This window comes from Alligator mississippiensis, chromosome 4 (genome assembly GCF_030867095.1).
Source record: "Alligator mississippiensis isolate rAllMis1 chromosome 4, rAllMis1, whole genome shotgun sequence".
NCBI lineage: Eukaryota > Metazoa > Chordata > Crocodylia > Alligatoridae > Alligator > Alligator mississippiensis.
This window is the reverse complement of record NC_081827.1, coordinates 181,812,447-181,836,433: the sequence shown is the minus strand read 5'-3', so window position 1 is coordinate 181,836,433 and position 23,987 is coordinate 181,812,447. Positions and strand designations below refer to the sequence as shown.

Here is a 23,987-nt window from a genome sequence, read left to right as displayed (position 1 = left end):
CCCCTCTATCGGGAGCTGGTCAGACCGCAGCTGGAGTACTGCGTGCAATTCTGGGCGCCGCAATTCAAGAGGGATGCGGATAACCTGGAAAGGGTCCAGAGAAGGGCCACTCGTATGGTTAAGGGCCTGCAGACCAAGCCCTACAAGGAGAGACTAGAGAAACTGGACCTTTTCAGCCTCTGCAAGAGAAGGTTGAGAGGCGACCTTGTGGCTGCCTATAAGTTCATCACGGGGGCACAGAAGGGAATTGGTGAGTATTTACTCACCAAGGCGCCCCCGGGGGTTACAAGAAATAATGGCCACAAGCTAGCAGACAGCAGATTTAGACTGGACATTAGGAAGAACTTCTTCACAGTTCGAGTGGCCAAGGTCTGGAACAGGCTCCCAAGGGAGGTGGTGCTCTCCCCTACCCTGGGGGTCTTCAAGAGGAGGTTAGATAACCATCTAGCTGGGGTCATCTAGACCCAGCACTCTTTCCTGCCTATGCAGGGGGTCGGACTCAATGATCTATTGAGGTCCCTTCCGACCTCCCTTCAGCTGGGATGGGCTTCACCTGTCCCCCAAAGGTAAGCGTGTGTTTTCTTCTAGGTTGGCGGATCTCCTCCGGCGGGCTTTAAACTAGGCTCGTCGGGGGGAGGGGAGTACGAGGGCAGGGGAAGCTGTGGACCACCAAACCATGTGGCACCCACAAGGACAGCCCAGCCTGAAGAAGGAGAACATTGGGAACCTGAAAGCCATGGGGAGGCCAGCACAACAGAACAGGTAAGGAACAAGAAGGTAAGAAACAATGGGCCCCATGGGACTGGGAGCAGGGGGGCAGCAAAGGCGCCAGTCGCAGGGCTCAAGTGCCTATATACTAATGCTAGGAGCATGGGGAACAAGCAGGATGAACTAGCGCTCCTGCTTGCACTAAACACCTATGACTTAGTGGGGCTAACAGAGACCTGGTGGGATTCATCCCATGACTGGGCGGTACATATTGAGGGCTATAGATTGTACAGAAAGGACAGGTCGGGGAAGAAAGGGGGGGGGGGGTTGCACTTTATGTCAGTGAGCAATATACATCAACCCTCATCAAGACAGAATCCGAGGCTGAGGAAGTAGAAGGATTGTGGGTTAGGCTACATGGGGGGCAAGGAGAAAGGGATTTGGTGGTAGGGGTCTGTTACAGACCCCCACACCAAGGGGAAGAAATAGATGCGGGGCTCCTGAGGCAACTCTCGGAGACCATAAAAGCTAAAGAGGCGGTAGTCATGGGGGACCTAAACTACCCGGACATCTGCTGGGAGACGCAGACAGCAAGGTCCCATCGCTCACGCAGGTTTCTAACTTGTGTACAGGACCTCCACCTGACACAGGAGGTGTATGGTCCCACTAGGGGGAATGCCATACTGGATCTGGTATTGGCAACGGGAGATGACATGATAGGGGACCTCCAAATCGGTAGCTATCTGGGAGACAGTGATCACCTTATGATAGAATTCAACATAAGACGGCGAGTGGGTAAGGTAACTAGTAGGGTGAAAGTGCTAGACTTTAGGAAAGCTGATCTCATTGCACTCAGGCGATTAGTCAAGGAAGCACTGCAGAGTAGGAGTTTTGATGGGATGGGTGCCCAAGAAGGGTGGCTGTGCCTAAAGGAAACGATCCTTTGGGCACAAAGCAAGACGATCCCCGAGCGAGGCAAAAAGAGGGAAAGGGGCCAGGAGGCTTCCATGGCTGACCAGAGAAATCCAGGGCAGCCTAAGGGCCAAAAGGGGAGCACATAAAAAGTGGAAACAGCGTGAGATCACTAAAGATGAATATACCTCCTCTGCTCGTGCTTGTAGGGAGGCAGTTAGGCGGGCCAAAGCTACCATGGAGCTGAGGATGGCAACCCAAGTAAAGGACAACAAGAAATTGTTTTTTAGATACATAGGGAGTAAAAGGAAGGCCCAGGGAGGAATAGGACCCCTGCTAAATGGGCAGAAGCAATTGGTGACAGATAGAGGGGACAAGGCTGAACTCCTCAACGAGTTCTTTGCCTCAGTGTTCCTAAGCGAGGGGCACGACAAGTCTCTCACTGGGGTTGTAGAGAGGCAGCAGCAAGGCGCCAGACTTCCATGCGTAGATCCTGAGGTGGTGCAGAGTCATTTGGAAGAACTGGATGCCTTTAAGTCGGCAGGCCCGGATGGGCTCCATCCGAGGGTGCTGAAGGCACTGGCCGATGTCATTGCAGAGCCACTGGCGGGAATACTCGAATGCTCGTGGCGCACAGGCCAAGTCCCGGAGGACTGGAAAAGGGCTAACGTGGTCCCCATTTTCAAAAAGGGGAGGAAGGAGGACCCGGGCAACTATAGGCCGGTCAGTCTCACCTCCATCCTTGGTAAAGTATTTGAAAAAATTATCAAGGCTCACATTTGTGAGAGCCCGGCAGGACAAATTATGCTGAGGGGAAACCAGCATGGGTTTGTGGCGGGCAGATCGTGCCTGACCAACCTAGTCTCTTTCTATGACCAGGTTACGAAACACCTAGACACAGGAGGAGGGGTGGATGTCGTATACCTGGACTTCAGGAAGGCCTTCGATACGGTATCCCACCCCATACTGGTGAACAAATTAAGAGGCTGTGATGTGGATGACTGCACAGTCCGGTGGGTGGCAAATTGGCTAGAGGGTCGCACCCAAAGAGTCGTGGTAGATGGGTCGGTCTCGACCTGGAAGGGTGTGGGCAGTGGGGTCCCGCAGGGTTCGGTCCTTGGACCGATACTCTTTAATGTCTTCATCAGCGACTTGGACGTGGGAGTGAAATGTACTCTGTCCAAGTTTGCAGATGACACAAAGCTATGGGGAGAAGTGGACACGCCGGAGGGCAGGGAACAGCTGCAGGCAGACCTGGATAGGCTGGACAAGTGGGCAGAAAACAACAGGATGCAGTTCAACAAGGAGAAATGCAAAGTGCTGCACCTAGGGAGGAAAAATGTCCAGCACACCTACAGCCTAGGGAATGACCTGCTGGGTGGCACGGAGGTGGAAAGGGATCTTGGAGTCCTAGTGGACTCCAAGTTGAACATGAGCCGGCAGTGTGACGAAGCCATCAGAAAAGCCAATGGCACTTTATCGTGCATCAGCAGATGCATGACAAATAGGTCCAGGGAGGTGATACTTCCCCTCTATAGGGCGCTGGTCAGACCGCAGTTGGAGTACTGCGTGCAATTCTGGGCGCCACACTTCAAGAAGGATGCGGATAACCTGGAGAGGGTACAGCGAAGGGCAACTCGTATGGTCAAGGGCCTGCAGACCAAGCCCTACGAGGAGAGACTAGAGAAACTGGACCTTTTCAGCCTCCGCAAGAGAAGGTTGAGAGGCGACCTTGTGGCTGCCTATAAGTTCATCACGGGGGCACAGAAGGGAATTGGTGAGGATTTATTCACCAAGGCGCCCCCGGGGGTTACAAGAAACAATGGCCACAAGCTAGCAGAGAGCAGATTTACACTGGACATTAGGAAGAACTTCTTCACAGTTCGAGTGGCCAAGGTCTGGAACGGGCTCCCAAGGGAGGTGGTGCTCTCCCCTACCCTGGGGGTCTTCAAGACGAGGTTAGATGAGTATCTAGCTGGGGTCATTTAGACCCAGCACTCTTTCCTGCTTATGCAGGGGGTCGGACTTGATGATCTATTGAGGTCCCTTCCGACCCTAACATCTATGAATCTATGACCCTAACATCTAACATCTATGAATTAAGACAAACTAAGATATTCTATGTAGTAGTTGTTTGAAGGACCTGTCCCAATACACCTTGGACTTCTTGTACTATTACATATTTTTTCCTGATAGAAAAGAGTTTTTAAAATTCAGATGACAGAAATAACCCAATACTACCCAGGTACAGCTGAAGCTAAGATTTTGCTAGTGTGCAACTAACATTGGTACCTGCCCTAACTATGCAGTTTCATGAAAAAAACAAAACCAGCAACAAAAACCATGTTTTTCCTTAGTACAACTACCTAGTGTACTGCAAGCGTGTTCTGTCAGAACAGATTTGGAAAGAGTTATGTTTATATGACATGGTTGGTTACAAAGGACTCTAATGCATTTCGCTGACACAGCCAGTTCTTGTGTGGGGAGCTACTGCACTACTGCAGTTTAAAAGACTTGCTGATTATGACTAACAGTTTTGTTCTCATGTTGAAAAATGTACAAAGGCACCAAGAATCTTGGAAACATCAACTCTTAACATTAATCTCACTGCAATCAAACAACAGGAGGAAGATAATATTGCCTTCTTTCCATTTCAAAAGGGGACTTCTTCTCAGAGCCAGCACAACCCTTGCATCTTCAATTGCATCCATCACTAAATCAAAGTAGCATGACTCCAGTTGGCAATTGTATTAACAGAACACATTAAGCCACTTGACACTTGGCAGCCTTTCCCACCCTCAAGGGAAACCAGGGCCCAACAGTAGCAGGATTGCAAATGTTATGCAATCTGTGGCTACTAGACAATGGAGGGGGAGGAAGGGAGGTAACACAGCAAACAGATAGAAGTGGCCCATTAAAAATGGCAAAGGGCTACCCACTGAAATATCCATCTCAAATAACTATTAGATGGCATGCTGAAGAGTGCTATGATCATCTGCAGGATGGAGCAGCCAGCATACTATTTTAGTCAGATGACTCTGAAAGGTAAGTCATGAAGCATAAATTTTAATTACTTGATTAATCATTTAATCTTGGACGCTACAATGGAGCAGGATGGGGTTCTTCTATCTGAATGGAAATTCAGCTAAACAGCAGAAAAATGAGCTTTCCCTTCCACACTGTTAGCATTTTCAAGGAAACCACAAAAAAGGCAACAAGTTTTCATGTTTTGCATGCTGAACAGTATTTTGACCTACATGTTAAGAATGAGGCTATAGATCAGTGATTCTCAACCATGGGTTTGTGGCCCCCAAGAACTTTAAGGGTGATGTGTAATATTTTCATATCTAACCGTGCTAACACCCACAAAGGATTTACAAGATAAGACCAGAGCTTTAAAACAGGAAACTGGAGTGTCAAAAACAAACTCTGACCTGTTGTGGTCTGAGTTCTCTCCAACTATTTTTCCTAAGTCAAAAACAGGGGGAGGGCATGCCGCAATTTAGGTCCCACATGCTCCCTCAGTGCCACTCCAATTCCTTACCTTCACCTAGTCATTTGTTCTGCTTTTTTTGCCCTGCCTTATCTGCCACCGTGCTGTCTATCCCTTCCCCAATCTGCCATACGCCACACACAGACTGCTCATGCCACAGGTTGGCCACCCCAGTCAAAAAAGAAGAGTGAAAGATAGGAGCTGGAATTTTCTGAGGGGTGCCCTGAGTCTAAAAAGGTTGACAATTACTGCAATACATAATGAAAATGAGGTCTAAGCGAGTGAAATGCAGTTGCCTTTGGCATTGAAGAGTTTGATATTTCTTAATCTGTCAGAGATGAAAAACTGTACACACTTAATGAATTACAGCAAGCTCTCTGTGTGCTAGTTTGAACTAGCAAGTAAGTAGATACTAATACAGAAACTTTAATACTGAAATCACTGATTAAGTCTACTTGTCATGCAAGACTTGTTTTTCACAAAAAACCTTTTAAATAAAGGAACAGACATGCCCTCCTTCAGATCTGACTACAATCCTCAACCTGACAAGCTACCATGAACCCAATCTCTGCAGAGTATCCCAACCTGAGGGTGTTTGCTTATCAAATGTCCCGACCATGCACACACAAAGGGAAAGAGATGAAAATACAGTGGGACCAGCTAGCCCAGGATTTAACCTCACTGAAATAACATGATAGATTTCAAGGGCTATATTTCATCCAAAGACTAAGCAATGGTGAAATCAGACATTTCTGCCCTCAGGGAGATGGAGTCTGAAGGTTTCTCACCTTTCTTTGCTTCCATGCCTGGCTTCAACTTTATTCTGACAGCTATGCACTAGTTACCAATCACTGTGGCTGCACTAACCAGAGAGGCAGCTGACCTTCCCCTGCACCAAAATCTCATGCACCAAATGAAAGACAAACAGACATCAAGAGGGTATGACAGTTCACCTGAACTGCTGGCAACACAATTACACCAAGTTAGCATGGGGAAGGAGCAAAGAAATAAGGAAGAAGGACACATTACAATACACCTTCGAATCTACCCTCACTTATGTCAATAAGATTCAGTACACATCTATATGCACAAACCAAGCCTTGCGTGATTAAGCTACTATATGAATTCAAAGCAAGGTTAGCTTTGCAACCTTTGAACGTTTCCCTTCAAGGATCAGAGTCATGAAATGACATGCCTCAAAAGGCACTTTTGACTGTTACAGGTCACTTCCACAAAAACTGGAGTGGGGTCAAAATTGAAACAGTCTCCCTGGTACTGCGTGGAGCCATCTCTCAAATTCAGTTTCTAGGTTCCTGCCTCCCAGCTAACCAGCATATACTAGCCCAAAGGTGTTTGCTGATCACACCAGCAACTGCTGCTGAAAAGAGCACAGCAGCATCTTAAAAGGGAGGAAGTAACTAATGTTATTCAAAGGCCAAACAAGTCAACTAGGAAAGTGATCTTCCTACCTAGTCAGATGTGGCTGCCACATGAGATCGCGCGGGGGGGGGGGGGGGGGTGGAGAAGAGGTGGCAGTAAAAGGAAGAGGAGCAAGTGAAAAAATAGGCAACCATACTTCTCCCTCCCACCCTTTCACTACCAGCTATCAAAAGAGCAGACTAATGGTCCAATAACTGCAAAGATTGAGCAGAAAAAAAAAGTGCTGATTCTCCAAATAAATTTGAACGTGAGTATCTATCAGACTCTTTCTCCTCAGCTCGCACTGAAGCCCTCCATCACTTTGATCCCTCCCTCCTGCCCCCAGGAAGCCAACTCAACTCAACTGTAAGAAAGTGCGCTCTTCACCAGAACTAGCCACCTGCATCTTGCTAACAAAAGGGGCAATGAAGACATGAATGCCCAGCACTGCACTGCACCATTAAATGGAAGTAAGCAAATACCATCCAGCAGAGCAAACAGAATAGTAATCTACAGTGTTGGGATTTTTTTTTAATTTAACATTGATATGCCCTTTGAATGTGAGGAGATTTTTGTGATGCAAGATGAGATAATGCTTCTGTAACAGAAAACAAATTTGTAAGATTAATTATAACCTTTAGAGATCCTAGGATGGAAAATATGGATCTGAGTCCACAAGCTTGTAATATAGTCAGTGTTTCTACAAGCAGAAGTTCAGCAATTACCAACTAGATAGGTCTGAAGAACAAAACCAAATGGACTTAAAAATTCAGAAGACCAGTATTCTGCATTAGAAGAAATGCTTTCAGAAAACTCACAGCACCTGGAAGTTTTTTAGCTGAACCTTAGTATCGCTAAGGTTTCCAATACTCTGACTATAGCATAGAAAAAGCTGTTATCCGGCATGAGTGGGGAATAGGGGGTTGCGGTAATCTAAAACTGCCGGTTACCTCTGTGTGCAAGCTTCCCTCCCCACAGCGCAGCCAGAAATTCCAGTTAGTAGAGTGTGCCAGTTACTAAACTGCCGGTTAACACAGCTTTTACTGTAGTTAAAATTCTTTGACATGAAGGATAGCTGTATAGGAAACGTTGAGCATTACAACATGAAACAGCTGCACATGTTCATACTATACAACACTCAGTTTAACATACTACAAAAGGAAGATTTTTCCATATACATATTTGCAATGTTCTTAGGACTATGTGAATAAACAGTTCCCCCAACATTTCTGTCATATAAAATGGTTTGGGCTGCTAACCTCATCTCTGGCAGGAACTTTTTCTTGTAACTATCTTCAATGTCCTGGAGGTACGCAGCAGACACCTTTTTTTCATATGGCTAAACACAAAGATGACAAAAAAATGCTGTGAAACATGTTTGTTTTCTTCTCAGACTGATACAGATTCCAAAAAGGGTAAGCAGAAGTCATTGCCACCATGCCATCTGTTATAGCACAGCTCTTAGATTAATACAAACATTCACCGAGACCCACATGCATTTAGGAAGGCTTCAATATTGTGATTAACGCATGGAACATTTGGGATTACTGTATACGGCATTAACAGAGTGGGTGTCAGTTTTCTATTATAAATGTTTCACCGTGTTCTTTAGGCAGCTCCACAAACTTTTGTTTTGCAAATTATTTTAATAACTACATGCGAGGAAGACCCTCCTAGTGTGCAAACATGTCTGCATGAGAGCATTTTAATGAAGTACACTCGAAGTTAGACTTTTCTACTAAGCTGACATGAAGAAAAGATATTTTACTGAACACATGTAAACACAGTTATCCCCACCCCCAAAAAAACCAACCAAAAACCAACAACCACCAAGAAACAAAATAAAGCAGGCCTCGCAAAGATTAGTTTTCAAACAAAGGATTAATCCTGCTCACCTGTACATTCAAGGAATTTTTATATGGGATGTAAGCCTTATTTTCCCAGATGATATCTACCCTTCCAGCAGGGGGTCAACTATACCATTTCTCCTCTTGAGGTTTGAGTTAGTTAATGATAAGGGTGGGCAGCCCAAATAGTATTCTGACTTTCAAAAAGATACTTGAGCAACAATGCACTCCATCAGAACCTAACCATTCTTTCCAGTAACCTTAAGTGGACATCAAATCTACTGTCAAATAGTTAGCCATCAACTCTAGAGATCAACTACTGTACTCTTAAATAGCATTAGAGTGCCAATAGATCTCCTCCTTTTTATCTGCCCCGAAGGAGAAAAAGTTTCACCTGCTGTCAATTCGATCCCAAAGCTAATCACATTTCCCATTTTCTTTTGAAGCAAATCTATTCTGCTCCTTCCCTATCCCTGCCAACCTAATCCTCTTAAGACACTAAATGTCCTCAACTGCACTTCATAAATATTTTGCACCAGGGAGGAGCAAGCTCCTTAGTTTGTTAAGCAGATGCAGACATGTATTCAACAACCTCTTTCTTATCACTACACAGTCAATGCTAACTACAAGCTATGAATTAGAGAAGATTGGCAGCGGTTTCTGGTATTCTTCAACAAACAAATGCTGTATTTTCACATTTAAAATTTAAAAATAAAATATTTTAAATGTTCACATTTACTCTTCAGCACCTCTGCCCATAAAGAGTATGGCTGCATGAACAGTTGGGCCAGAATGAAGAGGACACCAGGTCAAAAGACATCAGTTCTCTCTGCCAAAATGAAGAAGGAGAAGATATTGCTAGATCCCCATTAAGCCTTCTGAAGCACCCTAGGAGGATTCTTATTATATAATAATGCCAAAGGATGTAAAGCTTTTCCCTGGTTAAAGGAGTATTATTTTATGCAACATGTTACTGATGCTGCATAAAATAATACTTTGTTGGTCTAAAAAATATGCATGTACAGTCATAGTCTCAATAGCCTGAGGAGACATTTTATGATATTAAAATAGCACAATAAGGTACTACTACCAAGCAATCCATCTCGGAATCAGAGAATCACAGAATAACTGAAGGCAGGATCATCCCTGTCTAAACTATCCTTGACAACTGTTTGTCTACTCTGCAGGGAGGTCTAAGAAAAGTAAAACCTTTTGTATTTTGTAGAATACTATTCTTCTGCTTCCCATTTTCAAATTAACCTTTCTTTGATGAGCATCACTCTGCTGAAACTAACACAACATTTTAGCCTGCTCATCCTCACTCCATCAACTAGAGTGTTCAGGCACCAGGATTTTAGAGAAGGGGAAATGTTTTGTGTTACAAACTTGCAGGGTGCCCAGAGACTTGGCTCAGACTTTTAATGAGTTAGGTTTGACTAGCGGAAGTGCCCCTTGGAAGACTCAATGGAAGCTTCACATAAGTTTAAAATTAAAGTTTTTATTGATCCAAACATGAAAGAATTAACCAATTCTCCTAACATTGAGCTCAATTCACTTTATACTAGCTATAAATTTTCAGCACCCCATGTACTGTCATGCTGAGTAACTGCATTCTATAAACTATCAGCCAAGGAATACAGAACCCCATAGGGAGCCTGTTGGGGCTTATGGCACTCAGAGAAGTGTGGAACGTGATACAAGACTAATTTCCAATGGGAGCTGGCCAATACAACTCTTTTAGGATGCCTGATATATACAGGGTCTTGTGAATGACATCAAAATCTTAATTTGAAGCAATGTTGTTTAAAGATGAAATTACCTCCCCTTCTTCCTGAAGTCTCTTCTGTACCTCTGAAACAGGTGAATCAATGTAAATCACTAAGTGAGGTGGCAAGAACTCATAGATACTGTGCATCCTCATTTCATTGTAATGAGCAACACCTGAAAAACAAAAATAAAGGAAGAAATCATTTCTTCAGTGACTAGCACAGATGGCTGTTACTTCTGTTTTCCAAGCAACAAGGTAATTCAAGGGAAAGCCATTAAAAAAAACCAAACTAAACCAAAACAAAAAAACACATCTCAAAGGAACAGAAAAACTGCAGAGAAGCTGAGCATCTCAGGGTACCAAAACGTGAGCTCACTGGGCCCAATTCTATTCCAGCTAGCAGAAACCTAATCATCTTCAGATTCAGTCAGCTCTTAAATAAAAGGGCCAAAAAGCCTCACTAAAGCACCCTAATCAATACAGACATTGGGCAAGCCAGGTCAAACTAATGTGATGCCTCTTCTGGGTACGCACTGTGCTTGCTGTGGGGGTGTGTTGAACCGAAAGTAAAGCGCGATTTTCTTTTTCACTTCTGTAATCTTAGCTTAGTACATTTTAATGACTTGTTTTGATTACACTTCTGTACTTGTTTTGATCATAAAAAGAAAGCCCAGGAACCTTGGCATCTTCTATGGGCTCATCCCTATGCATAAAAGTGGTTCCCTTATGAACCTAATAATAGCCTGTGAACTCCCTCCTAGAGCTTGCATGGTCTTTAATCTCAACTAATTTCCTGCATGGCTCAGATAACTCAGAAAATCAGAGGCAGAGAGCTGGGCCCAGATGCACCACTGTCTACACAGTGTACTAGAATAGCACTGGGAGCTCAAAACTCCCCAAATTTATCCTTAAATATGGAAATAATCACTAACTAAATCTGCCAAAGGGAGTGGATTAGGTAACAGAACCAACTTGGTGACTGGTAGGCAAGAGAAAGACAGTCTATCAATGGCCTATCGAAGCACGGCTTTAATAACCCACTGCATATTACTTCTGCTTGCATGTCACCACACTGCTGCTGTTAGCTAATCTACCCCTCTGACAGATTTACTCAGTGATTATTTCCACAGCAGTACATTGTGTTAAGAAAAAAAGATTGTGGTGTCACTGAATCTAGAAAGGAGTAAAAAAAACCAACAACAACAAAAAAAACACACCCCACAAAAAAACCTGACGATAAATAAAAAACTGACAAAACACAAAATCAAGTTACACAGATATGGTGAAACTGTGGGGAAAAGAACAGAAAGATGGAAGAATATGCACTATAGTTTCAAAGGATCAGGCAATTAAAAAAACTACTTTTAACACTTTTTTTCTTAATCATACCTTTAATTGACACTATCATAAGTGGTTGGGTCCTTTACGAGGAATGGGGCCTAACATCTTAGACTCCTGCCCTTCCAACTGAAGCTAGGAGGGAGATTAGGAATCAAGCCATGACTAGAAGAGCCCCATAAAACCAGCAAAAGCTCAGTTAACGGGGAAAACTGCAAGATCCACCATCAGGAGGAGGAAACACTACCAATGCCTGCAACTTGCATTAAAATTAGTTTTATTTTAGAATTGAAGCTGGGAAGAAGAGGGGCTGATAGAGGCTGGAGAACATTCATTAAAGAACAGACCCAGGAAGATGGCCCACAGATTTAAAAAGCACATTCAGACATTAGAAACAGCTGAAAGGATAGCAAGTCTGCCCACCTGGATGTCATAATCCTTGGTGACCACATTACAAATTAAATTTCTTTTTGCACAGAAGGACTTACATCGTTTGTGGACATAGCCTTGTTTAAATATTGCATCCATGAACACGAAGTCGCTGTAGACAGAGCGTTCCATCACTACACCTTGTCCTGTGGTTAAAAAAAGATTTTAGTCACAAAACACTCTATAAAATGTTTACTACAACAGCTTTGAGTCACAGCCAGAAGGCAATAGTGATGCTCCTATGATTACAGTCTTGGGACACTTCTCTGAGCAAGTAAATCTCTCCCCAAAGAAAAAAACTGCTTCACTCCTCAGCATAATACCAGGCACATGTTCAAGCAAGCATTCATCTTCAGGAAGACTGGCAGTGCCTGTCTATTCTATTCAAGTCCTCATACCATGTCCATCGCCAACAATGCTTTAACAGTCTTTGATGATGTGCCTCTTGGGACATTTTTAAACTCAGGAGATTTGGTCTGGTATCAATTTTCAAAAGACAGTTGGGTTTAGGTGAAGAAGGTGAGGAGACTGCCTTTTACCTATAATAGGGGGGCCATCATAGAGGACAATCTAGTTGTCCTTCCTTTTCAAGAAAAATAGAGGACGTAAAGGTGTCGGGTTTTGCATTAATAGAGTACAGAGTAGCAGAAAACCGGAATGTCCTCTATGTTGGCCACCCTATAGGAAAGCTATGTAAAGAAAGGCCACCCAGAAACCACAGTAAAGTTGCCTTAAGAAGTTATGCAGTGAATATAAGCCAAACAAGAGAATGAAAAACCACTCTTAGCAAATCAGAACACTGCTCAACACACAAGATGAGTGCTTAATCCTTCCAGCCCATCACAACTGATAGAGAATGGTCACAGAACTGACAATTTCAAGGGTATTAGAGGCAAGTAACAAGGTAAAGTATCAGAGCAAAGCATGAACAGCTGAGAAAGATGCTTCCACAAGAAAAAGAAGACACTCAAATCAGCTTAGTTAGTGCCTTTAATATGATTTCTACAGGGTTTGACAAATTATTCATGCCATTTTCACAAGTTAAATGGTCTCCTGCCTTCTTTTTATAGAAGTGGGGATGCATAACTGGGAATCTTACTAACTTTTTTTTCCTTTACTGAAGAAAACCTGAAAGACCTTTTTTTCAGATTTACATCATCACAATATGTCTTCTTGGTGATGTATAAACCAGAAATAACAACAAATGGACTTCCAGGTGCCAGTTTAAGCTTTCAGGATTGGACATAAAAAGGGATATTTTTTCTAATTTCTAAACTTCTCAAAATTAACCTTAAGTTCAGGGAGTTAAAAGCATAACTCCTACAATGACATTTTACCGGTCACTTTCAGAGTACAAGTATGAGGAGTTGCATATTTTTGAGGCTACATTAATATTTCTAAGTGTTTTGTTTTTTTTAAAGATTCTCTGTCAAGCTGATCTGAGTTATTACTGATGTAACTCGAGCCTCACCATGAAAGAGTTAACAAAGTTTGTCATTTCCATGTGTTCTCTTTAGCTGGGCACAAAGGAAAAGTATTGTTATATACTGAACAATGTTCTTTTAACAATAAAAGTATTGTCCTGTTCTTAACTCAGAAGGTGTCTCTCACATACACTCTTTTCTAAAGAGAATATTCAAAGCTAATGGAATGACTTATTATTTCAAAGAACTGAGAGCTATACTCTTAAAAGGGCCAGCTTACTCATTTAAATAACTCTAGAACCCAAGTTCTCCAATTAATTTAGAAATGAAACTTCTTGACATAAAACCCTAACCTGTACTCAGCAGAAGCTCCAGCGCATTAGAATACTGTAGAACACGGTTACCAAACAACCAAGCTTGTAGGCGATATGAATGTCCATCAGGAGATTTAGGATCATTGTAGAATCTCTCCATATTACAGGAGGCGTTAAATTTCTCATCCATTAATGCTCCATCTCCTGTGATCCTGTCCGCATAATGGATATCTGCTTCTGGAAAGTAAACCATTCCTGAGGGGGGAAAAAAACAAGAATCAAGGTAAGGTTGTGCTTGGTTTAGTTAAACTGGACATTTCCTATTTCTCATTTTAATTGTAAAAAATAAACTATGCTGCTCAAATTGAACTGGTGTATGTGTAACATTAATCTCCATAGACAATAAGAACACAATTACTAAAAGTGCTTTCCAAACAATATCACATCATCATTAAGTTGACACAACGTAATTAGCAGGCACGTTTATCAATTTCTTCCTCTTTCCAAACAAAAAATCATTCCTCTGAACAGCTCTCATCTCCCAGCCACCATTTTCCTAATTTTCTCCTGATGCTATGAGAATGTTCTTCATATAGCAGTACTACCCAGATATCTAAGGCACTGAAATCCTGGCCTCTTTGTAATTGCCGCGTATGGGGTCAGGAAGGGATTTTGCCCAATGTCCGATTAGTACGGACTCTGGGGTGTTTGCCTACTTCTGTACCAGGGACATGGCCCTCTTGCTGGGATCTCCTGAATGTATATAAACAAATTTAATACCACTAGAAAGTTGGAAACTGTGGTCCCTGTTTACCTCTGGCAGATTAGGGTATTATGTCTTGTGTGAGTGTGGACTGAGTAGTTTTTGAGGTTTGTATAAGATGGTTTCATAGATTCACAGATGTTAGGGTCGGAAGGGACCTCAATAGATCATCGAGTCCGACACCCTGCATAGGCAGGAAAGAATGCTGGGTTCAGATGACCCCAGCTAGATGCATATCCAACCTCCTCTTGAAGACCCCCAGGGTAGGGGAGAGCACCACCTCCCTTGGGAGCCCATAAATTGGATAGGCATGACCCTACCTCAGGCAAGGGGTTGGACTAGATGACTTTGAGGTCCTTCCATCCTACTTCTCTATGATTTTACAACTGGAGAAAACACCTACTGACTTAACCTGAACCATGACTTCCCACACCAAAACCATCACTCCTGCCGTTACCCTATATATAATATACCCAAATCTGACACCCAGAAATTCCACAGCCTGCCACTTATGTTCTCACTGGTAGTCAAACAACTGTTAGCCATGCCACACTACAGGTATCAACAAGCCAGTGGCCTATCTGAACAAAGTGATAATAATGTTATTATTTTCAATTATTAAATGGGACCAAAAGAGAGAGAGAGAGAGAGAGAGAGAGACATACCCAACTTCTCTGCTATTTGTTTTGCAAGTTTTCCCTTCCCACATGATAAGTTGCCATCCACAGTAAAAATTTTGCTACGTTCATTAAATCTTTTAGTAGTTCTCTCTCCCAGCCAAAAAGCCACAAGACCATATTTCAAAGTCCGCTGGGAGCTTGCATGTAGTCTTGCCTGTAAAAAAAACAACCACCAAACTAGTTGTGGATTTAAAAAAAACAACAAAACCCACACGAATCAAAAGTGTTAAGTAACTTATTCAGGCACTAAGTTCATAAATCAAGATAACAGAGACTGATCTTGTTAGATTAAAACTGAAGCTGTTTTGCCCCATTGGGCTGTCAAAGTTTGAGAAAAGCATCCTAAACGCTAAGTTCAGTGCTGGACTTAAGAAGTTAACAGGGCTATCTGAGCCTATCGTTTCGAGGTAGCCATCTAGATGCAAAGTTCCTTGTAACACTTGAGCTGCAAGAGCTCTGTAAAAGAAACTGTAGCCCATTTTGACTGCAAAGGTGTAGAGGCACATTTGTGCAGGGTTTGGTTTCTGTCTTGTAATTTGTTACCATCTGTCATGCAAGTTCTTTCTTTTTGTTGTTGTTGTTGCAGTTCTTGACACCAAGAAATGGACCTAAGGCAGCACCCCCTGTTTACACCAGCGATTCCCAACCAGGGTGCTGGGAACCCCAGGACGCCACTGGATCCTTTGAAGGGCATGGAAGGATAAACGGATAAATTAAGCAAATAAGTGCAGGCTCAGGCTTTCCCCCACTGACCAGCCACTCTGCAAGGAGGTGAGCTGTTTTTGAAATGGGGGGGGGGGGGGCCCACTCTTGTCACAGACGCAATGGAGGGGTGCTGACTCCAGTGAGCGCTGCCTTAAGCGCAAAAAGGTTGGGAACCATCGGCGTGCGGGCACAGCCGATAGGGACACACCGAGCTGAAGTACAAAACATGATGCCATCCCCATCTTGTCTGCCTGTTGCTAACATTGCAACACTCACCGCAGCCAAGGGCAGGTACAAGGGTGTGGGATGCATCATCTTCTGCTCCAGTGCCCTGCACAGTGGAACCATCCGTCCCACTGTGCCCCCCCATCTTACGCAGTGGAACTGCCCCCAGCCTGCACAGTGGAACCGTCCCCCCCCTACCCCAGTGCCTTACACAGTGGAAATCCCTTCCGTCCTGCACAGTGGAACCGTCCGTCCCATCCCCCCCAGTGCCTTGCACAGTGGAACCGCCCCCCGGGGCCGACCAGGCACTTATGTGGCCCGACAGAGGAGCTGCAGCTCCGTCGGCCGTCGCTCACCGCGCAGAGGACACCGGGGCCGGGGCGGCGCCAAGTGGCTGCAGCGCTCGCTAGCCCGAGCCTAACCAAGCGCAAGGACATAGCAGCCACAGCAGAAGAATCACCTCGCCTGCGACCCCGGCAGAGGAAGGACCCCGAAGCCAGAAGGGAAGGGGGCCTAACTCGAGCTCCGTCGCAGCGGAAGACGTCAGAGGACAGAGAACATAGGAGGCCGCGCGAAACGCCTGCTCGGAGCGCGGGACCGGGACTGCCTTCCGCACAGGCTCCGCCCCCAGGCGTTGCTTCGGCTCAGGAAGGACTGCTATATACAGGCGTGGACACGTACATCTATATGTACATATACGTATGTATGTGTATACAACTCCCTGTATATATGTGCATGGGTGTGTTTATCTACTTAGTTAGTCCATAAAGTTCAAATCAAACCAGACACAGCTACGTCTCCTTTCTCGTTCTCCTCCTGGCCAAGCGGCGACCTTGCTGCACCTCTCCAGGTTGCTGCTCCTCAGCTGGGAGTCCCACCACCTGGGAGCGCTCTACACGCTTCTAAGGATGCTGTGTACTGGTGGCACCAATGTGCAAAAGCCTCCCTGTGGCGCACAAGAAAACCCCAGAGGGGTCTCCAAGACCGCTGTGCAGGGAGGATGGAGCCCTGGTTTTTCTGTAGGCAAAACCGAGTGAAAGCAAAATTTATCTGAGGGGCGCCTCACGTCTAACAAGGGATGGGTACCTCAAGTCTAAAATGTTTTGAGTACCACCCCTAAATCCCCACATCCAGGTTACATCTACCTACTGCAGATTCTTCTATATTGCATTTCTAAGAGACAGCCTCTCCAGCCCCTCCACACAGCTAAAATGCTGTCTCCCACTTTTCCTCCTGTGTCTCAGAAACTGCTTTCCCACCTATTGTATTCAAATCACGAACCTTAGTTTTTACTGTGCTCTATGCTGCCGTTTACAGCATCTGATGATCATCAACTTGGGTTCAATGAAAGCTAGTACTCTCTCTCTCTCTCTCTCTCTCTCTCTCTCTTTAATTTAGTTAGTCTATAGAGGTATGTCTACCCTGCCTTCTGATTGCTGTCTGAGTTGCTGCTATGTCCTGACAAACATAATCTTTCTATATTAATAGCTTTTCTAAATGTTGCTATAAAAGTCAATTACTAGCTCATTGCTTTCTCTTGGTCACCTCACCTTTGCATTCTTTACCTGCACCACTTTTTCTAGTATGTCAGATACAAGTGCTACCATATTCCTTTTCAAGCAGTGGATATCCTAGCCCAAACCTGGAAGAAATTTAGGATGCCAAACCAGATGACTGTGATTCTGTAGACCTGAAACTGAGGCAGCGAAGAGCGGAGTGAGATGGAGTTCTCACTCTTTCCCTGGTAGAAGACTACTTCATGGTGATAAAGACGGAAAAAATGTTTGTGTGATACATAGGGTTTCTCAAGCCTTACATGGGATGACGGGTATAATTCACTTAAGTTTTCAATACTCACAAATAATACGCTCATCATAAACCAACCTGTCTTTAAGTATTTTACATATTTCATCAGAAACACATATCTTGGAACATCTGACTGTTAGCACACCCAGTTGCAATGCAAAATCTCCTCTCATGTTTCTACAGTCATAGTAAGATAATTTTCATTCATCCCCCCAATTTAGAAAATGGCAATATTTGCAAGTTTTTGTGTACTAGCAGACCATATGAATTATGTTGATTATAAGGATAAATTATATTGCTACAATACTATAAGCAAGAGAGTATCCTCTAAATGTTGGGGTTGCGTCAATTGGTCTGTGAAACCATGAAAACATTTTTGATACTCTTTACTGTGAAACACCTATAATTTCCACATCCCCCCAAAACGTAGTTTAAAACCCGAAGAAGTCAACAAGGAGCATTGGCTGTGCGGCTGTGGATCACACTGCAAATAGTTTAGATTACTTAGTTTTCTGAAAACAAGTCTCTTTCATTATAGATTAACCATTTATCTCTGGGTTTGTTTCTATGACATAATATAACCTAACATAAGTCATGTTGTGTCTGTCTGTCATGTCTCTTTACATTAACTGACGTGATAAGATGTGAAGGATGCAGCCAGTATGCTGGTGCTGCCTCTTAAGAACAGGCATCAGGTGGATGACTCAAAAAGATTAAAGAAACCTTGGATTTCAGTGGCTGCAAATATCTCTGTAAAAATAGGGCACCCAAAAGAGGTATGAACTACCATATTGCAGGCTGCCTATTGAAACTGTGCCAGTCGTATCAGCAGCCTTAAATCTATAGCATTCTCATAATTTTCCAATGAAGAAAGGCTGAAATTAATTATAATTTGTTGTTAATAATAAGACCACATTTTTTGCATTTGTCATTGACTTACTCTTGTTCTCAGTCTAAACCTTTTCTTACAATACACTCTAGTCTTCACTTTGAAATGCAATGCCATCTTCAGTAGGAGTTACATACAAATATTGAAGGGCAGTACCTGGTCCTTAGTTTTAAATAGTATTATTTATACCTTTTGAGGGTTTTTTTGTGGGTGAGATGTGTCTCCCTAATACTAATATGGGTAATTTTATGACTATTTTTAGTGTTTAGTGTCTCCCTACCCATATAACACTTTTTTCCTGTTCTCATGTATTGCATAGCATTGCTAGGTGCTGCTAAGGATCAGCCATAGTGAGGAGTTTTCTTGGTATAAACAGAACAAAAAGTTGCTTTCTAATGCACATGGGTGTTACTCCCCAATCTTCCATCTTTACAGCAATAGGGATAATTGATAAACAGCACATGACACTCCAGGCATTTAGATGAATGGAGTTTTGTTCATTCTTGATTTGGCTCCTTTGCAATAGAAGTGCTATATAGAGTGCCAAGCAATTCCAGCCACTCTTTTGGTTACTGTTGTCTTCAGTGACTGCAGCTTAGACTGAATAAATCCTGTAGGAATTGATTTTCATGGGTGATATTAACTGGAACTGACTGAAGAAAGCCCCCCTGGCTTTACTTGAACACCAGATAATATATAGAATCTATTCTGATTTTTCCAATTATAAGAGAATCTAAATCCAAACTATCTGACATACTCTGTAAACAAGTAGTTCAGTTTGTAAAGAGTTTTCTCTAGCTACAGTTCTAAGCACTGTCTACTCCTGATATTCCATTTTAGTTTCCTCTGGATTTTGATGACAGGCTCTAATGAATCAAGGGATTCTAGTGGTCCTACAAAGTGGAAGATGGAGTGGCCAGTTGAAGCCACAATGTGAGAAATTAGTAGGCATGAACGGGAGGATTAATAAAAGGGCAGGTTCTAAGTGATCAACAAGTATGTGTACTGCATCTACCCCGCTCTGCAAACACTGGAATTACCCTGCTGGGTTGTATCACCCATCTGTTTTGCAAAGTATTTTGTCTTTGAAAATGTCTGGTGACAATACTTGACCTGAAGAAAGGGGTCTAGCCATCCCCCAGGGGACAGTCATGGATTAATATACCTATTGTCGGAACTTCTTCCCAACCTCAGATACTCAGTGGTTACCTTATGTCAATATGTGCGTTGATCTGGGCAGATGGCGGCTCAGATACTTGGCAAGTAACCTACCCCAGGCATTCATGTGCATAGACAGTGCTAACTAACAGCTCAAATTTCAAAAACATTTGTTAAGTCTTCAGTTCCAAGTTTGACATATGAAAGTGGCCTCAAGGCACTATTAGGAGGATTCTTGCCCATGGTTGTTGTTAGTGGCAATTTACAGCTCAACTATTTTTCAGAAGTGCTCAGCACCCCTTTCTTCAACTGAATTCAGTGGCAGCTGTAATGGTAACGGTGCCAGCCTTGGCCATTTTCAAGAGGCTTAAACCAACCTGCAGAAGGGTGGCTAAAGCCTGTTTCTGAGTGACTGTAGCATGCATCTTTGCAAATATGACAGCTAGCTTGGACAGCAAAGTAAAGGAAGCCATCCACATATCTAACTAAACTAGTCATGAGAGCTCAAGGCCTGAAAGTAGAAATTATAAGGGAGCATCAAACATTAAATATACTATATTATAACTTTCTATTCAAGTGATAGTAGTAGCGATTGATGTAACCACATGTATCAGATTTTATTTTGTTATAATAGATATTTTTGTTAAGATGCTTAGAAAATTAGTAAAAACAAAACAGCCTTGTTAGAGAAGACCATAAACTCAGGTAAAGAAAAAACAAGACAGCTTTGAAAAGTATTCCACATTGCAAAAGGAAAGGAGATTGAAAAACATCCTTTTAATTTTCTCACGGATATAAATCCCAACTAATTGACACCTTCCAAGTCCACAAGAGATCTGCTTCAGTCCAGTTCCAAAAGTTTCAGTGAAAGAAAGAAATGTAAATAAATCAATCTGAGATAATTTATTAGAATAGTAGAACCAGGCATCTATAAATATGTGGTATAGGCTGGAGGGATATTTGGAAAACTCAACAAATTCAGGATGGCCTGCTGCCGATCTGTGTGCCACCCTACTCCCAACTCTAGAGTCTCCCTGGCTGGTATACATGAGAATTTGTGTTGTGTTGTCACAGGTAGTCAGATAGACTTTGGGATAAATATTTTGTTTTGTGGTTTTAAAGTGTAAGCAAATAAAAGTTCAGGTTGTAGACCTGTTTCTGACTCTTATTAGTAGCCAGCCCACAAGATGACCTGTAATCTGGGTAACAGAAGCCACTGGAGCAGGGAGATGCCATCTCCTCCCACAAGACAGGAACATAAATTTTTGTAATCCAGATCTTGTCATGTGACCAGAATAAAGACTTAAATCCTTGAGTCTGAAAGGGAACCTAGCACAACTATAAGATAGGGTTGCAGTGGTTTCATATTTTCCTGAAAGAAAGTGGGTGCGTCTACACGTGCACCATTACTGTGAAAATTACTGCACAGTACAGGCATGCATCTACACATGTGCATCTGTACTGTGCAGTAACTATGGCAGCTTATGCCAATTTGGGTGTAAATTTGCTACCTGCATGATGCAGGTAGCAAAACTTATGCTCAAGTAGGTACGGCACAGTGAGGCAGGTGTAGACTTAGATGCCTCATTATGCAGTAACCCTGTTTGTGTGGACTGACTTGGGACTACTTTAGTAGTCTACTACTTTAGTCCCAAATTAGTCCACACACAGCATTACTGTGCTGTAACACCTGTACATGTAGACACTGGCATAAACGCCGCTTACTGCATAGTAACTTATTGCGCAGAAAGTTACTGTCCAGTGAATGCATGTGTAGACACGCCCAGTGATAGGAATAGAAATACTGTAGGGAAAGGGCTGAAATTTTGCAGCAGAGCTGGAGATACTGGAAAACTGGATACCGTCAGGAATAAGCACTAGGCAAAGTCACTTGGGAATTCTGTGACCACACAAGAAAGTCACTTGGGAAAGATAAGGAGCTTCCAAACAACCAGCTGCTGGATGAGCCAGTAGAGTGTTATTGCAGACATATGTAACATGATTTATCACATGAATTCTGAGCACTTAACAAATGGAATAATTGGAGACTGAATTGCTTGTAGTATAAATCATAGCCAGGTCAAACCAAGTTCATGAATCAAAATAGTTCTGACTTTGCAAAGAACTTTGGATATTAGCAGGGTTAATGAAAAATCTGCTTCCCATATGGAAGCATAAGCAAGCAATGAAAGAAATGAAGTGCCTAGAATTATAAAGGCATACCAAAGCACAGACAGGAGACAGGAGTAAACAAATGGAAGACATGATTTGTTTCCAATAAACAGTGGTAGCCAGAACTAGTGAAGGGTCATGGCAGAAAGGAAAGGAAAGGAAGTATTTTTCCAAAATGTGATTCTCAGCACAAATTGCACAGAACTGCAAAAGCGGAATACATTCCTGAATACAGGGTTGATGCTGCAACAGTTCTCTGAAACTCTTAACATTGAGAAAGTAAGGCTTTTGAGAAGAGATTGAATTGCACCAATGACAGCAAACTCCTTGATTCAGTGCCCAACGCAGTCAATGGGATTCCACCCCATTTACATTTTTGGGCAGAGGATGGAGCCCACGTATACCAAAGGACTTAGATGGAGTGTAGCATTGGGCCTCTGCTGGTCCTCCTAGGCACTGGAAACTTTGGAGGCCTTTACACTTTCCTTAATAAAGTTCCTTAGGCTGAGCACATGCCCTGCATGACTCAGTGTCTATGGTATGTATGGTCTATGGCGGGATGGGCAAAATGGTGGATCCAGCCGGTGGCCAAAATCAATTCCCCAGCAGTCCCTGCCTGCACCATTCCCCATGGAGACCCCAGTAGCACAGGCCCGTGACAGCATGGGGCTGCAGAACTGGAATTCTGCCCCAGCCTGGCCTATCCCGGCCCCACACTGTTATGTCCCTGTGCTGTCATGGCCCTAAGCTATCATGGCCCCATGCTCTAGAGGTCTTCATGGAGACTGGCTGGAAGTGGCACAGGCAGGTCGCATGGCTGGGCATGGAGTTGCTCCAGGGCCATGGCCAGGATCCTGGGGCGGTGACAGCATGGGGCTGGGGCAGAGCCACAGTCTGCTCCCTGCATGCCCCTACCCACGGAACTGGAGCTCATCGCAGGGGCGTGCAGGCAGTGGATCACAGCTCTTCCCCAGTGCTGGCCCCAGCCCCATGCTGTCCACCCAAAGATCCTGGGGTCTCCCTAACCCAGCCCGCCCGCCTATCTCACTTGTGGCCGTGGCCCCATCCTAGTCACCAGCTACGTGCCCTGCCTGCGTGGGTCCCACCCTCAGTGGTCGGTTTAGGGCAGATGAGCCCGGGCGCCCAGGCAGCGAGGCTGGGTCTGGTGGCAGCAGCCAGAATGAGCCACTGCCACAGGCTCTGCTGGGAAATGGAGTCTGCCACGGGCCAGATTCAGCCCACAGGCTGGACTTTGCCTGCCCCTGGTATGTGATGCAAGGCAGTGATACACAGAGATGCTTTCTCTATGTGCTAGCTCCAAACCCAGAGGCTGTATGCTGTGTAGTTGTTGTAAGCACAAAGCCAGCATGCTCAGTAACCTACCCATGAATGTTGCTTTTTTTTCCCTGCACCCCTACCATTAAATTCATTTAAATTTACTGTGCCAAAATCATAGCCTTAGCTATTGCCTCCCCTCTCCCCTGCAACAACCCCTGCCAATTTGCAGCAGAATTCTCTCGCATATCAGGGGACTCAGGCCATTTATCTTGACCTTCAGCCTAAATGTGCTTATTTGGGCTGGGTCATGGGCTTGGTTTCTTTGCATTTGGTTTTCATTAAGCTGTAACCTCAGCTACTGAAGTGAATAGAGGTTGATCTCCTGCCAAGTGACAGGGGTGTGACCTCTTCTAACCCTGACTTACATCATTAAACCCAGTGTGATGAATAAAAAAACAATTTCCTTATCTTTTGCAAGTGCACTTGCAGCACTTGTGTGTGTGGCACATTATAGTGAATGGAGGTAAGGGTGCCCAGTACTTCTGGGGAACAGGCTCTTAAACTAACAGTGCTAACAATTGCTTTTAAATTTTTGTGAATCCCTTTCTCAGACTCACAAATCCTAGCTTAGTTACTGTTCTTGATATGGAGCCATGGCT

The 23,987-nt window shown here is 43.7% G+C and overlaps 1 protein-coding gene and 1 long non-coding RNA gene across 3 annotated transcripts in view; one reads left to right on the top strand and one right to left on the bottom strand.

The window, feature by feature from the left end:
* Positions 1-16,479, bottom strand: part of NDUFA10 (NADH:ubiquinone oxidoreductase subunit A10) — a 55,572-nt gene extending 39,093 nt beyond the window's left edge. The window contains exons 1-6 of the mRNA XM_006261673.4: positions 16,382-16,479; positions 15,081-15,249; positions 13,692-13,907; positions 11,974-12,060; positions 10,199-10,320; positions 7,792-7,871 (exon numbers count right to left, since the gene is read on the bottom strand). Coding sequence (XP_006261735.2) covers positions 7,792-7,871; positions 10,199-10,320; positions 11,974-12,060; positions 13,692-13,907; positions 15,081-15,249; positions 16,382-16,462 — 755 coding nt within the window. The 5' untranslated portion in view covers positions 16,463-16,479. The remainder of the gene's footprint in view (positions 1-7,791; positions 7,872-10,198; positions 10,321-11,973; positions 12,061-13,691; positions 13,908-15,080; positions 15,250-16,381) is intronic.
* Positions 16,480-16,572: 93 nt separating this feature from the next.
* The window catches only part of LOC109284288 (uncharacterized), a 35,809-nt gene continuing 28,394 nt past the window's right edge, over positions 16,573-23,987 (top strand). For both annotated transcript variants that reach the window (XR_009462041.1, XR_002091685.2), the window contains exon 1: positions 16,573-16,724. This is a non-coding gene — a long non-coding RNA (uncharacterized LOC109284288). The remainder of the gene's footprint in view (positions 16,725-23,987) is intronic.